The sequence below is a fragment of the Mixophyes fleayi genome, chromosome 1 (assembly GCF_038048845.1).
Source record: "Mixophyes fleayi isolate aMixFle1 chromosome 1, aMixFle1.hap1, whole genome shotgun sequence".
In the NCBI taxonomy this organism is placed as follows: domain Eukaryota; kingdom Metazoa; phylum Chordata; class Amphibia; order Anura; family Limnodynastidae; genus Mixophyes; species Mixophyes fleayi.
The window spans coordinates 77,885,185-77,902,301 of record NC_134402.1 but is presented as its reverse complement, the minus strand read 5'-3'; the positions used below and the strand labels follow the sequence as shown (position 1 = coordinate 77,902,301).

Below are 17,117 nucleotides of genomic sequence, written 5' to 3'. Positions count from 1 at the left end.
ACTATGGTCATCATTGTTCATGTGGTCGGAGGTTGACTGCCCGCACAGACCAATAGTGGTCATCTATTAGCCACAGTGGCCAAGATGTCATGATCTGATCCATTTAGATCTGATTATTATTGGGCCTCATGGTTGTTTTCCCGCCACAAGTTGTGATGTCAGGCTGATTGCTTAATATTGTAGTTTGTGTGGTCAGTATTGTGAAAAGCTTTGTAGTGAACACTTCTATATGGTGCTAGGATACAGGAACTATGACCTAAATACTGTGAGGTGTGGTTACTTGTTCTGCGGACTGGTCACATGATAGCTGGGTATCATTATTTCAGCAAGCGGGAAAAATGTACTTTCTGCTCCTTTAAAATGGGACTAAAAACACAAAATAAAATGCTTTTGGAAATAATAAATGTATTATATTTACAAATTTTACATCGGTTTTATAATCTCACCACTGCTGAATAAGGATTGTTCTGTCAAAGTGGGCTGAGAGTAAACACAATTCCGTGGTAATAGAATTCTCTATCTACCAAACAAACAAAAAAAAAAGCAGATTTAGCCTGAAAACAGAAGCATTAAGGTCTTTTGTAGCTTACATTGCTGCTGGTGTTTATTTATTGGTACAGGTTCTGTGATTTTACATTTAAAATGTTTGTCCTTGGAAACTTAGCGGCCTCCCGTGAGTAATTTAATGGACATCCAAGGAAAAATAAAATAGTACAAATAATGTACTAAATCATACTACACTTTTGAAAAAATGGACCAGATTAACTTTAAAAATTAATACGGTATATTACTTACCTGAGCATACCTGGTATGTTCTATCTGAGCACACGGGACTCCTGATGTCTGCCTCTGTTTGGCGATGCCCTTCTGACTCCCACCAAGGAGGGCTGCTGGCGGGACCAATCAGAGAATTGTTGGACCGCATCCGATACGGGGGAACACTGAATCTCACATAAATTGGTCTCATGAAGCTCCAGACAAAACTAAAGTTTAAATTTTTGGCTTAGCACATCTCAGAGTTTATCGTATTTGCAACATGTAGCCCCTTCTGACAGTAAATATTTACTGAGTCCCCATATTGTGTAGGAGTTTATCCCAAGAACACCTTAAATGTATTCCAAAGACCATCTATGAGTATCTATGTTTTGCAGGTAATCCTTTATGTCTTTAAATGTTTTAAAAAAATACCCCTTTTAAATTGTGTTGAATATATTTTGTTCATTGCTTATATTAAACCTTTAGTTTGAGTTTAATTTAACTGGTGGAAGTATCCCTTCAATCTGTTCCATGTGCCCCTAGGGATACACGTACCACAGGATTACAAACCCTGATTTAGCTAATATATATTCTTCACGACACTGTTACCTGTCCAGTCCTTTCTGTGGGATTGTTTTGTATTTATTTTCTGTCATTTTATGGATTTACACACATATTGTATCGTCACAACCTTATAACAGATGGTGGCATTTGCAGAAAATTGAAGATGGGCCAGAAAAAACACCAAAATATTTGTGTCCATGTTCCATCTTTGGTTTTCAGCAACTACCATGTGTATACCCCCTCCGGCTGTCACAGAGACCAATGATCCCTACTTTTTTTTTAGCCATCTGAATTCTGTTCGCCATATGGTGAGTAGGAGACATGCGGCAAAACCGTCCGTCTATACAAGCCCTTAGACAGTAAATTGTGCTGTAGCAACTGATCCGGGAGGGTTATACTAGAAAGAAAGGCAATGAAGTAATCACAGAGGTAATGAAGCAATATCTTGGTGAGAAAACTGAACAGCTATATAAAACCCCAATTAATATTGTTTTGAAGAAACAGATAAAATATACAAGGCAACTACAAAAATAAGGATCACAGTTCCTGCCATTAAGGGACAAGCTGCTGTCCCGGTAGATGAAGGTGCGAAGCTCTGAAAACCTGTGTCCTGGAGCAATGGAGATTATCCAGGCAGAAGCAGCAGGAGTGAGAGATGACAGGACTGGCTACGCTCATGACATGCTGTAACCAGGGAAATATGTAGAAAGACTGCAGGGTAGCTGCAATACATCGCATAAGGTGTTACAGGATTCGAGGTGTTTGTGCAGAATATTATCTGTGATCTCAGTTGCTTTAAAGTGTAGAATATGTTTAATAATGAAATGACTTAAGTTTATAGGCTAATTGTTAATGATATGTTACTTCATAAGAGTGACGTCTATGCTGTGGCTACCTGTTACTTGCTCAATGGTAATGTTATACACACTGATAAGTCCACCAGCTGTCAGCACAGCCACTGAGAGGAGCTCTGCTAAACCATTTAATAAGGAGGGGAAATCAGGGGCAGTGTGGGAAAAGGCAGAGGTCATTTTCCAATCTAACTTACTATAATTTAGACGTTTTGTTCCAAATTGCAGAAACAAAACCCTTTGTTGCAGAACCCTAGGTACCCAGATCTCCACATAATAGATCCCATAACAACATGAAATGTATTTTAAATGTCAACGTTTATAGAATAACAACCAAGTTCTAAACCAGTATAAGTCACACTGGCTAATTTACTAACATTGCATTTAGGTGCAAAATTTCTACTAAAACATAGCGATCAGACACTTTATTTCATTAGCTAACTAAATAGATGTAAACTAATTACTGATTGGTATTCAGCACCTAAATGCAATGTTAGTAAATTATCCCTACAATCAGGTACATTTAGTGAAGAGCCCCTGGACAGTTCCTCTGATTTTGGTTTGACAAATGGGCCATGTGATGCTTTATCCCATTGATGGGATCTGACTTGGAGGCTGTTGCAGATGGATATGGTTTCATTCAGAAAAGTGTTTACCGGTATATTGTTTAATACCCAACCAAAAATAGCTGACCCTTTCCTTATAAGTTGGACACTTACATGGTTCAGATGTAAGTCATGGTTATAGTTCATTTACTGGCTTTAAGCCCAAGTTCTTAACAAGAGCTTGTAAATATGGACAGTGTGCACATTCCGTGTTATCTGTAGCTGCAGCGACAACAGGACTGTATTTATGGTTCATAAATATAAGGATCATTGAGCCCTAAGACTGATGGGTGGAGTGTGCAACCAGCATTTAGAAATCGCTCAGGATGTTTGGTGAGCAATAATTGAGAAGGATCATCATCATCATCATCATTTATTTATATAGCGCCACTAATTCTGCAGCGCTGTACAGAGAACTCATTCACATCAGTCCCTGCCCCATTGGGGCTTACAGTCTAAATTCCCTAACACACACACACATTGACAGGCACACAGACTGGGGTCAATTTGTTAGAAGCCAATTAATTTACCAGCATGTTTTTGGAGTGTGGGAGGAAACCGGAGCACCTGGAGGAAACCCATGCAAACACGGGGAGTACATACAAACTCCACACAGATAAGGCCATGGTCGGGAATTGAACTCATGACCCCAGTGCTGTAAGGCAGAAGTGCTAACCACTTAGCCACCGTGCTGCCCATGATTTTAATTTATTTTGTTTACCACCAACTAATATTCACACAATCTACGTTCCACTCATGACCACTTCCACGTTTCACCTCTGCCTTTGTCCCCACTCTGTCCACTTGAATACAGCTACTGTGAGAAGAGGGAGTTCCATTAGTTCTCTTTAGGTAGGAGGGGAAAGGATTACTGAGAGGAAGAGGAGCAGCAAATGAAGGAGTTATGATGATTACTGTATATACACCGGTAGCCAGTCTTACAAATTGTAATATAAGCCACACAAAATAAATAAGAAAATCGTGCATCATAGTTTGTTTTCTGAAGTTGATGCTTTAATCTAATATTTATGTCAACTTACAAGAGTTTGCTTTTTATGTAAAATAAAATTATGATTTTGAAAGTGAGTATTAAAACCATGGGATTTATAATTCCTAACATCCAGTGCTGGTGCTGCCACTTCCATGATCAAATTACCCATGATCTGCACGCAGTGGGTTCCACTGTGTGGTATTTGTTTCACTACTTCTCTAAAGAGGATTCCTGTGTAATAAATGATACTTTTATTACACAACAAATGTATGTAAGTATAGCAAAGCCGGTAATTATGTCATTGAAGGATTTAATGGAAACTGTTAAACAAGGATAATATGCATTAACTGTAGTCATTTAATCTTAGATATACAGTTTGTGCTCATTGCTATTCTGTGTTACAGTGTCTGTTGGGTATGAATATGAATCGTGCCTTGACCTAACACTTTGGGAGAAAAGAACAGCAATTTTGCAAGGCTATGAGCTGGACGCCTCCAACATGGGCGGCTGGACTTTGGATAAACATCATGTGTTGGACGTACAGAATGGTAAGTCCTTTGTTTCTTTCCTAGGACAGATTGTAATTATAAAGTGACATTGGTACATCATTTATTTTTCTGAATCTTTACAGAATCCCTTTACACCTGTAATTCCGTTTTTAGTCCTCTCCCAAAGCTGATATATGGACTTTAATGAGCTTGAATGCCTGCAAAATACATCAATTTTCTTCTTTACATAGAAAGCCACTTACATTAGGGAGAGATTCTGTCAACTCAGGATCTCATTAAATAGCAAAACAAAATAACAATAACAAAATAACATAAACCTGAAAACTGGCTAATGAGTTATGTTTGTATGTATTTTTTTTTATTTTGGGATCAATGTAATAAGTGGATTATTAAAATTGAAACATTACTAAAAAAATAGTATATTATCATGAGTGGGTACAGAATTGTCCTTTTTTCTATTACAGTGTTAAATTGTGCATGTCATAGGAAGCTACTGACCTATCCATAATGCATGTGGAAGTGAAGGGATTAATGACTCCACATGGCAAAATTAACCAACCTCGCCTCTAAACACTTACAGCAGCCACCAGGTTCTAAGACACTAAACCAATCTTCAGTTTCTGGATAACCTTAAGTAGTAAAACCCAATTTATTGCAAAATCCTAAAACTGTACTAAGACTATGAATTCCCGTCTCTTTGTAAGCAAAAACATTTGTCATTGGGATGCAGAAACAGAATTGCTTAAATATTTAAAGGGATAAAATGTTGCATACATGATGATATACAATAATCATGAGCAGTATAAAATGAAGGCAGAAAAACCTTCTTATAACATCCAGTTAAAGCGATTAAATTAATCTCACAGCAGATTGACATCAACATAAAAATGTCCTAATAATATTTTTCAAACCTCCCGTCATTTGCCTAAACCGTATTTTCATTACGACAGAATACACTGAGACGGAAAGCGAAAATGCAGGAAAGACCAATAACAACAACAAGCTAATACTAATACTCAGTACCCCAATGGAAGATGTGGGGTTAAATGTATCAAGCTGAGAGTTTTTTGGCAGATTTGAAAAACCAATCAGATTCTAACTACCATTTATTTTGTACATTCTACAAAATGATAGCTAGAATCTGATTGGTTGCTATAGGCAGCATCTCGCCTTTTCAAACCTGCCGGAAAACTCTCAGCTTGATACATCTACCCCCTGGTCTGCTCATAAGGTCCCAGGCCTTTAGGTTATGGCATATTTGGCATGCCTATATTCAGGCGCGGGCTGGCTTAGTATAACCCGGGGGGCACACAGGCGGCCGCATCACATGACACACAATGCGGCCGCGTCCAATTACACGGCCGCGTCGCGTGTCACGTGATGCGGCCGCCTGTGCGCTGACGCGGCCGCATCTCGTGTCATGAGATGCGGCCGCGGGACAAAATGAGGTGATTTTTAATCCCAGGAGCGGCCGGCCTCCCGGTCGGCCCTAAAAGCGCTGAAACCGAGCGGCCCGGGGGACCAATGCCCCCCTGCCACCCGGGCCAGCCCGGCCCTGCCTATATTGTACCCAGGTGTCATAGATGTATCTTTTTGGCATTTGGCTACTTTGACCGGTTACCAATGTCAATTGTATGGCCACAAGGTGTCTGGAATCAGAAATAAAGCTTCTGGTGACCACTAAATATATGTGTAAAAAAAGGTTAAGTAATTGGGAAGCCATAAATAACACTGACACATTGTATGTCAGCTAGACCTTAATTTTTCTCTTGCTTCCAAATGTGCTGATAACATATTATAGTCCTGAAATCAAGGGCATAATTATACCCATATCCCTCATACTACTGCCATGGGTCCTATTAGCGCAGGAGCCCCAAGCCAAGAGGGACACATCTGTAGCTGTATATTGATTTGGGCTGATGTTGGGTTCACCAGCTTCTTATTGTTTAGGAAGCTGCATCATAGATGTAATTAGTACATCACAGGTTGAATATTGCTTTGGGATGTAGCAGATAATAATTCTGTGTGTGGGATTTGCTTTTAGGAACTGAGATCATGCTCCGGTCTGAAAAACTTATATAATTACGCTGAAACAAAAATGATTAATATAATAAAATTGAAAATGAAAATTAAATTGTAACTCAATTTGCACTTTGTAGGAGTAGTCGTTGTGTATTGTTATTACTATATCCGATTTTAGACTTACATACCAATCATATGTCTAAGCCTAGCTCTCCATCGGAGGCATACTCTATTTGGTTGTACCCACATTCAAAAATAATGACAGCCACTACAATAACAGTGGTATGTTGTATAGAGGCAAATGGACATTTTACATACATTAGAGGGTTTTGACAATTATCCAATACATTACTTCTTTTTATTGGTTTGCTGAAATGTATTTCAGTCACCGAATATCTTTGAATAAGACTATTTGCCAAAAGCTGGGATGAACCCCCTGACACATTGTGCGTTACACTTGTTACTCTTTGTCGGTCTACAATAAAATAGCTCTTATGAGTAGAGGAGGCAGTTTAAATAGGAGCACCGCTGCTTCTGAACAGAGGTACAGTGGATTTAAACCACACAGCTATTGATTTGTGTTGATTGTATTGACACAGGGTCTGTTTTTCTTCAAACCCAATGCAGCAGGCTATAGAGGAGGGAACTTTATAAGAGAACTAACACACGAGCCCCCAACCATGATTGTGCTGCTCCACATGTCCCAATGACCTAAGCTACATAGATGACAGTGACACAGCTTCATATTACCTGCTGTCTGTGACCATCTTTGAAGTCCACTAACATGATCAACCATGCAGATTGTGTCTTGGTCCTGTAGTCAGTGTTGTGTGTGCACAATGCAGAAGCTCAATAGCTACTGTCAGTCTTCAAAGGTTCCCAATTTATTTCAAATGTAAATTAAAAATGGGACTGAGGGATTAGGAACTTTCATATCCAAACTGTGGGAGGACACTAGGAACCTTTTGGCCTCTAGTTAAGTCCCCCTCTTAGTTAGTGACATATTCCCAGTTTTGGAAGCAAGAAGGCCCCTGCTCAGAATTTAGTTGAGAACTTCATAACTCTTCTGTTCATACTCATTTAATTTAGTCATTGTAACCTTCCTCTTATTGCTAACTTATACTATCATTAATTATGTTAGATTTAATTATGGAGTCCAGCGTAACAGTGGGGTATAAATACCTAGGAATTTCCTTGCTTAGTAGATGAACCCCTACGCCCTCTCTCAAAAAAGTACTTTAGATTGATCTTACCAGACCAGTATATACCTGATTGTTTGACCAGTTTTCACACAATGATGCCAGGACAATTAGAAGTGCCTGTAGTACTCATTTCTGTACCGTGTAGCTCCCAGAGCTAAGATCCTGATCGCTCCAGTAATCATAAAATGCAAATAGTTTTATCAAAATTTAGACCTTATGTTGTAAACACGCAAAATGTATCTCGGTGATTTAGAGCAATGAGCGTTTACATTTCTCAGGAACTGCTATACAGATTGCTCCGAAACCCTAGCACATAATGGATGTGTGCGGAATGAGGACTGAGGGAAAATGTTGCTGTTTGCAGCAATAATGGAGATGCATATGAATAGTAAAATATGAGCCTGCCTCATGCCACAAGGTGAACCAATCTCCCAGCTTTAAATTATAGCGAACACCGCTGCCTGACAACTGGTGACTTTTCAAAGTGACGCGTGTCTAATTGAATAAACGAAGTGGTTAGTTGCAATGACAAGGTGGATGAGCTGGTGAATTGTGTTTCAGGGAGGAGTGAAGAACCTGGCATGTGTTTATGCGGGCACCCTGATACACAGTCATAAATATTCTTCTGCTCATCTTCCCGCTCAGCGATACTAAAGGAGAAAGCTGAAGGACCTATTTCTCAAGCTAATGACAGGATAACTAATACGCAATAGTGCAGATAGCTGGCGTGGAGGATCTCTCTGATGAAAATTATGCCTGGTCTCGTTCGCAGCAAAAAAAATGATGCCTGGTGATTGTTGCAAATGATGTAATCACATGAGGAACACATGAGATTTTTGATCAATTCCTAATCAGGACAGCATTGTAATAGAACGTTGTTTATGAGACATTATTTCCCATTTACATATCCCTGTGCCATGGTGCATTACGAGTTAAGCTACTTGGTTCCATCTGTATTTCATATTGGCAGTTTCAAGGATTTACAATAAAGAAATGGTTCTATTTATTCAGAGGGGTTTTTAAGTGCCTTGAATTACATTGCTCTTGAGTTTCCTTTGTTTTTTTTGTTTTTTTACAAGGCTGATCGTTTTAACAGCATCTTAGAAAAAACGTGTACCCATTAGCCCATGGTACTGCCTTTGAAACTCGTATCCACAATCAATAAAACATGTTTAGGCACAAAGTGCAAACTGACATGCGGTTTACATGGATTATGGCAAATAGAGATTTATTGTGACACGTCCATATAGAAAATAATAGCTGACCATTTTATACCTGGGACTGAGATGTACTCATTGATCTGCGCACGTTGGAAGACATTGGTAATGGATAACCATGTCTTATGTTTTAACATTTTCTTAAGTAAGAAAAATTTACCATCCAGCATACGCTTTGCTAGTTAATTTCCATAAGGGCCATTACAATCATGCTGGCTCAGCATTTGATATGTAAAATGACTGTGATTTTTCATCACTATTAGCTATTTATAGTGCTGCTTACCATTATTGGTGTTCAGTATGTTTGCTTTTGTCTTAGCGTCTTGCTTTTTGCATACTAATGCGGACGTAACCCTTAATGCTGGAAAGACTTTATTAATGCAAAAAAAATCTGTGATGTTTGACATTGTGCTAAATTGATTAATGCAAGTTGACATAGGCATTCATATTTGTACATTAGGGTTTATTAAATATCATAGTGTGTGATTCATTTTTTAAGCTGTGCTTGAAACATGATGGAATCAGACTGTTTGTTATGAGTTACAGTTCATGGTATCGTTTCATTAGTTGATATCAATGTTTTTATAAATACTTACAAGATGTTCTGGCTTGTGTGAATTTCAGTAAAAAAGTGTTTTAGTATACAAAATAAACGTTTTACAATGTCAGGGCATGTTGGCAAGGCATTCTGGAACTTAAGGTTCCACAGCGGCTAATTGGATGAGCGCTGCAGTCATTTTTAGTTAGTGCATTGGATCCCGTCTCCTCATCAGCAGTCATGCATGTTTACAGAAACTCAGTGGTCCAAGCTCAGTGTAAGTATTGGGCTACTATGGAGGTGAACAAACATCAGTAGTACTAGGCAGGGGCGCCAAGAGGCGGGGAGCAGGTAGAAAGTACTGGGAACCAGACCTGTCTGTGTAGTGGGAGGAGCTACTAACCATATGTGACCACGCCCCCTTCTGCAGCTATGAAAGGGGCCACAAGAAGTTGCTGTACCAGGGCCCATAATGCCTCTTGGTGGCCCTGGTACTAGGTGAAAGAACCCTAGCTAAGTGCTGGCTAAAATGAGAGTAATCAAGACCTATTACTAACATTTACAGGGTACATCTCTCTCTCTGTTGCATCTGCAGGTTATAGATAATGATGGTAGGACCTAGCTAAACACTACCCCAATTATAATAGCTATGAATAAATGTGCCTGCTTTCTAGCTCTGTATTATGTAAAGTCAATCACAGAGGTAATGCATTCATACTTATAACAAATTTGTGTGCACGGTCTAACCCCTCACCACAGCCACCACCATCCACCACCACTACAACCACCTCCATTCACCAACACAGCCAAGACCACAACAGCCACCACAACCACCTTCATCTACCACCAACACAGCCACCTCCATCCACCACCACAACCACCTCCATCTACCACCAACACAGCCACCTCCATCCACCACCACAACCACCTCCATCCACCACCACTACAACCACCTCCATCCACCACCACCACAGCCACCACCATCCACCACCCCCACAGTCACCACCATCTACTAACACAGCCACCATGACAGCCACCACAACAACCTCCATCCACCACCACAGCCACCTCCATCCACCACAACAACCACTTCCATCCACCACCACTACAACCACCTCCATCTACCACCAACACAGCCACCTCCATCCACCACCACTACAACCACCTCCATCCACCACCACTACAGCCACCACCATTCACCACCCCCACAGTCACCACCATCTACTAACACAGCCACCACGACAGCCACCACAACAGCCTCCATCCACCACCACAGCCACCTCCATCCACCACCACAGCCACCACCATCCACAACGATCACAACCACCTCCATCTACCACCACCACAACCAGCTCCATCCACCACCACCACAGCCACCACCATCCACCACCCCCACAGTCACCCCCATCTACTAACACAGCCACCACGACAGCCACCACAACAACCTCCATCCACCACCACAGCCACCTCCATCCACCACCACAACCACTTCCATCCACCACCACTACAACCACCTCCATCTACCACCAACACAGCCACCTCCATCCACCACCACAGCCACCACCATTCACCACCCCCACAGTCACCACCATCTACTAACACAGCCACCATGACAGCCACCACAACAGCCTCCATCCACCACCACAGCCACCTCCATCCACCACCACAGCCACCACCATCCACCACGATCACAACCACCTCCATCTACCACCACCACAACCAGCTCCATCCACCACCACCACAGCCACCACCATCCACCACCCCCACAGTCACCCCCATCTACTAACACAGCCACCACGACAGCCACCACAACAACCTCCATCCACCACCACAGCCACCTCCATCCACCACCACAACCACTTCCATCCACCACCACTACAACCACCTCCATCTACCACCACCACAGCCACCACCATTCACCACCCCCACAGTCACCACCATCTACTAACACAGCCACCACGACAGCCACCACAACAGCCTCCATCCACCACCACAGCCACCTCCATCCACCACCACAGCCACCACCATCCACCACGATCACAACCACCTCCATCTACCACCACCACAACCAGCTCCATCCACCACCACCACAGCCACCACCATCCACCACCCCCACAGTCACCCCCATCTACTAACACAGCCACCACGACAGCCACCACAACAACCTCCATCCACCACCACAGCCACCTCCATCCACCTCCATCCACCACCACAACCACTTCCATCCACCACCACTACAACCACCTCCATCTACCACCAACACAGCCACCTCCATCCACCACCACTACAACCACCTCCATCCACCACCACCACAGCCACCACCATTCACCACCCCCACAGTCACCACCATCTACTAACACAGCCACCACGACAGCCACCACAACAGCCTCCATCCACCACCACAGCCACCTCCAGCCACCACCATCCACCACGATCACAACCACCTCCATCTACCACCACCACAACCAGCTCCATCCACCACCACCATCCACCACCCCCACAGTCACCCCCATCTACTAACACAGCCACCACGACAGCCACCACAACAGCCTCCATCCACCACCACAGCCACCTCCATCCACCACCACAACCACCTCCATCTACCACCACCACAACCAGCTCCATCCACCACAGCCACCTCCATTCACCACCACCACAGCCACCTCCATTCACCACCATCCACCACAACCACCTCCATTCACAAGCACCACTGTCCACCATCACCACCACAGCTGCCACCACCACCGCCATCTACCACCACCACCATCCCTTTTCTTTTCTGTTTAATGCTTTGAAGGCTGTGACTACCTTCATTTTGACCCAGCAGCAGTTTATTTATAGGTGTTTTTAATTAATATAGCTTTCATCTAGGTCCAGCCTTGTAGTTTATAGCTGGTAGTTGGAGGCAGCAGAGAGACGTATGTACCCTGTTATAGAATTGCTAGTGTAGGTGCCCATCTGAATATCACAGTAGTTTCTTACATTCCACTGAAATAAACTAGTCCGTGTACACTTGACATGGACTTGGAATTGTGACTATATGATGTGATCAATGTGGTTTTTTTGCCTCAAAGGAAAATATTCTCTGAGGTATAATCTAAGAAAAAAAAGAACATTTCTATCCCTCACCTTATTTTAAGACTTGTTATGATTTCTGATATTTGTTGTAATTAAGATGTGTATTGATTCTGAAATGGTAGCGCAATAGGAAAAATGATGACTGGTATATAACATTGCTGTTTATTGTAGAGTTCCTGAAATCAATATCCTGCCACAGATCACCTTCACATTATAATGAGAGGATAAATAAATGGAAAGGCGTTTATGGATTGAGCTGAGAAAAACTGAGTTGAAAATACCCTAATTAGTTATAAAATTACAAAGTTTTAAATCTTCAGAGAGATTTCATTTTGGGTTGTCTTCATCTTTAGTGACCTTACAAGTAAATGTTATAGTATTTCTTTTATATTTATTTTACTTTGCAAATACTGTATATCTAATAGCTTGTCCATGCATTCTGTGGGTATTTTCAGATGAATATTAAACCCATAGATTTGCTGCATTCACAAGTGTTTTACTTCCTAATGCTGTCATTAATTTTTATGTGGCATTGAAGAAACAGAGAGTCAAACAAAACATAATAAAACAGCCTCCAACTAGCCCCAACCCAGCAGACTTCCCAAGTCGCCTGGGATGAAAATCACTAGTTCCCCTTTAATGTATTTGACATTATTCACATGTGCAAGGTGATCTTGGTATAATCTACATCAGTCCTGTCCATCCTGCGGCCCTCCAGATGTTGTGAAACTACAAGTCCCAGCATGCCCTTCCAGCTATCAACAGGTTGTCTACTGGCAAAGCATGCTGGGGCTTGTAGTTTCGCAACACCTGGAGGGCCGCAGGTTGGACAAGCCTGATCTACATCATGAATTTTTGACATATATTTTTAGTTATGTCGTTTTCTCATGGCAAAAGTGTAGTTAATTTATGTGGGCGTGCTTAGTCTAGATTTTGAGGCTTTAAAAGACCGCTGAACACAGAAATTCTGTATTTGAATTCATTAGGCTGTACTGAACTTGTTACCAAGGAGCCTGCAAGTCTGTTACTTATATCTATGAAGAATTCTGACCACTGACTCCTCCCTCTCTGCCCAAGGTGATGCCTGAGAATAAACGGTTCTACAGCATTAAGTGGCATATATTTAATTGAATATAATTAGATCTGCTATTTCATTTACAAACTAAATAAAGCATTTATTTTTTAATTTTTAAGATTTTAAATCTATTTTTAATTTAATTTTTTCCCCACCAAGTGGAATTACAAGCGTAAGTCTAGACTTTCAGTTCCATTGTGCATATGTGACCCGGCTAGCAAGAACTTAATGATAAATTACACCTAGAGGGGAGTTTCTATAGACCCCTAAATAGCAGTATTCTGATTAAGACCTATTTCTTTCCAAAAAATATCTATGTTTTTTTTTTTTAAACTTATCCACAAATCCCAATACATAACTGTAACTGAGAGTGAGTGGGTGCATAAAGTACATCTACATTATATAATACCTTAAAAACATGCTTCTTTTCATCCATAAAGTGCTTTTTTCATATAGATATTTTCAAGTACTTTAAGTATAAAACAGTATCATTATTTTTTCCTTAAAATTGATATTCTTAGTAAAATACCTGTGTGAAGGAATACTTTATCGCTATAAAAACATTAGACTAAGCAGTATATGATTACAAGATGGTTTCAGAAAATCTCATAGGCTTTTCACTTTTATTTTGCTATTTTTTAGGTGAGAATTGCAAAATAATAGTTGCTGGCACTACATCTAGATAATGCTGCAGCAGAGTAAGACAGTTGGTCAGATTACTATTACATATTCAGGGGCAAACGCAAGATTTGTAGAGAAGGGTTTCCATGCCACACCGCCAGTGGGCGTGACCAGCATGCATTGGGGCGTAGCTATAATTTTAGAAAGTCCTTGTCTGCTCTCCAACTCTTCCTATCCCCATCATATACAGGGGCAATGCTGCGTGCACTACTGTTAGGGGCACACAGCTCTCCCTTTTCGAGCAGAGCCGTGTGAAGTGAGTCATACCTCTCAACTGTCCCTACAATCAGGACAAAGTCCTTATTGAGTGTGTCAGAACAGTTGACAGAGCAGGGTCCAGCCACCTCAAGCATACAGTACCCCAGGCTGGGAGGGGGTTTTCAGGCAATAGGAAACCCCCCCCCCCTCTCGATTTGCCTATGATGTATATTATCTTTTAACCTAGAAATCCATTATTCTGAACATTCTGAAAATCAGAGTGATCAGAAAAGTAATAATTGCTGGTACACAGTGAAGTCATACCCCAGTCACTGTGAGGAGTGCTGCTAAATCTTCTACTGACAAGTGGAATGCTAGTAATAAAGAAGCAGGGATTTCAGGCATGGCGCCTCAAATTACACAACTATTTTAATAATTGTATTGGCCACTATATGCCAATTATTGGATAGTCCTTGCCCTGTATATTTGCAACCAAGGCCATATTCATGCACAGACCGGAGAGGCAGCTTACACTGGCACAGTATGGATGGTTTCCAAAATATGTCCCATGTAATGTTACTTCACATTTATTTTTTTAATTTTAAGTTGTGCTACAAACTCTAATATTATATTGCATAATGGCCTCGAATGCAATTTCCTGGCCACCATGTCTACTACATACCTCTTATTGAAGGGATGATTGAAGAGACCATCTTTACTTGTTTTATTTTCAGGTATCCTCTACAAAGGGAATGGAGAAAACCAGTTTATTTCTCAGCAACCACCTGTTGTCAGCTGTATTATGGGGAACGGCAGAAGGCGAAGCATCTCGTGCCCTAGCTGCAACGGTCAGGCTGACGGAAACAAACTCCTGGCCCCTGTGGCCTTAGCTTGTGGAATAGATGGAAGTTTGTACGTGGGAGACTTCAACTTCATCCGCCGTATATTTCCATCAGGGAACGTGACCAGTGTGCTGGAGCTTAGGTAAGTTCTCCTTTACATGTTTATTTTCATTTAATAAAGTTTTTAGATATTTAAAAAAAAAAAAATACTGCTCTCAAATGTTGTTTTTAGGAGTTACATTTACTTGATAATTGCAGTGCATTAAAATGTACAATTGTACATAGGTTTTAATTATGTTTAGCGTTTTCTTGATCTCCTCCTTTGTAGTATTTTGCTGTCTGACACTTTTTCTGCGGCTACCAATTTACTAACGAGAAGGGAGAATCAGAACAGCAAAAACAATAGAGACTTTTTACTAATGAAATTAATGCTAAATATTATGTAACATGTTATAAAATTATATCTTCGTGGTAATTTCCTTTCAAACACTACTTGCAGTGTCACACATTAAACCGCTAGAACAGCTCCGCAATCATGAGCACTGAATTGCTTAGTGGAGTGAGGTTGAAGTGAGGGGGGAGGCTCTTCTCTTGTCAGACAGGCGATTAAACTCTGAAGATGCTGCATGCAATATTTTCTGAGCTGAATCAATGGCAGAGGAAGACCGTTCCCCAATCACTTCAAGTCGGTGTAACATCACCCTTATGTGTAGTCAAAATAACCATTCAATGGATATTCATGTTTTATATTACGTATCGATTAGTTATAGCTATATAAATGTTGTGTACATTTCATTTAATATTACATCTTAATGATCAATATATTTTTTCCTTTAATTTCTGCTGCCTAGGAGGTAAATAAATGTATTTTTTTCACATTGAAATAGCATATCCTGGCTTTGATTGTTCATTGTAAGAGGATTTTTCATACACAAGACTAGTCTAGAATGTATTCTCAGCATGGGAGATTTATTTTGACACAAGGGGGTTAGGAACACTATGTATTACTGCCAGACATATGTGTAACTCCTCTTAAGACCGGATGGTTATTAAATGCTTTATAATAGTTATTAGAAAAATACTGCACATGTACTTGAGAAATGTTCCAAAAATAACAATCAAAGTCCTTATAAAGTGTTTGTTTATTTTCCAAAAATGGTCAAAGAAAGCTCATTTGATGCAGTTTCTGATATATCATGCAGAAATTGTCGCATGCACATTGCGTTATCTGTCATTCCCACTTGGACTCTTTCCATTTTCATTTTAGTCACCTCTAAGCAACGTTTGATTTACTATTTCTCTCTTCTTTTCTTGCTATAATAGGAATAAAGATTTTAGACACAGGTAAGGACAGAAAATTAAATATTGCAAAATGCATCTCAATGTCTAGTCTTATCTACATAGCCTGTCTGATCACAGGTTGTGTGCACCATTGTCTGTGCCAGATGGAGGACGATATTCCTTTCCTAGGAGCTGTTGTAAAACATAGGAGTAAATATTCTTATCTATAGGACGGACATACAATGTTGCATTAAAACATACTGGCTTTTTTTGTTTTGTTTGTGACTGGACAGACAAGTGCTGTAGTGTGATCAAAATAGAAATACTAGAATGGACAAGAGGATGAGAAGAAGAGGCTCTATCCACATATATCTCATGTGTCTGTTACTTATGGGTGGGTCCATTTATCAATTGGCAAACTTGTGTGTTCACAGGCGATACAGCTATACACTATCTATAAAAAGGTTATTTACCTAGTTCTGATATCACAAACTCAGGAAGCAACTTTGTCCTCCTAATCATAGTCACTTTTCTCTAATATGACCAGTACATATATCTCCTGCTGCTGATGCAACCTTGTCCTCCTAATCATAGTTACTTCCACCAATATGACCAGTACATATATCTCCTGCTGCTGTATGCAACCTTGTCCTCCTAATCATAGTCACTTCCTCTAATATGACCAGTACATATATCTCCTGCTGCTG

At 40.7% G+C, this 17,117-nt stretch overlaps 1 protein-coding gene across 14 annotated transcripts in view; it reads left to right on the top strand.

Moving 5' to 3' along the window:
* TENM3 (teneurin transmembrane protein 3) overlaps positions 1-17,117 on the top strand; it is a 763,547-nt gene that overhangs the window by 669,068 nt on the left and 77,362 nt on the right. For 11 of the 14 annotated variants that reach the window (XM_075197350.1, XM_075197334.1, XM_075197322.1 and 8 more), the window contains 3 exons: positions 4,172-4,315; positions 15,022-15,271; positions 16,453-16,473. In XM_075197350.1, coding sequence (XP_075053451.1) covers positions 4,172-4,315; positions 15,022-15,271; positions 16,453-16,473 — 415 coding nt within the window. The remainder of the gene's footprint in view (positions 1-4,171; positions 4,316-15,021; positions 15,272-16,452; positions 16,474-17,117) is intronic. The other 3 variants (XM_075197314.1, XM_075197387.1, XM_075197329.1) reach the window with 1 other exon arrangement.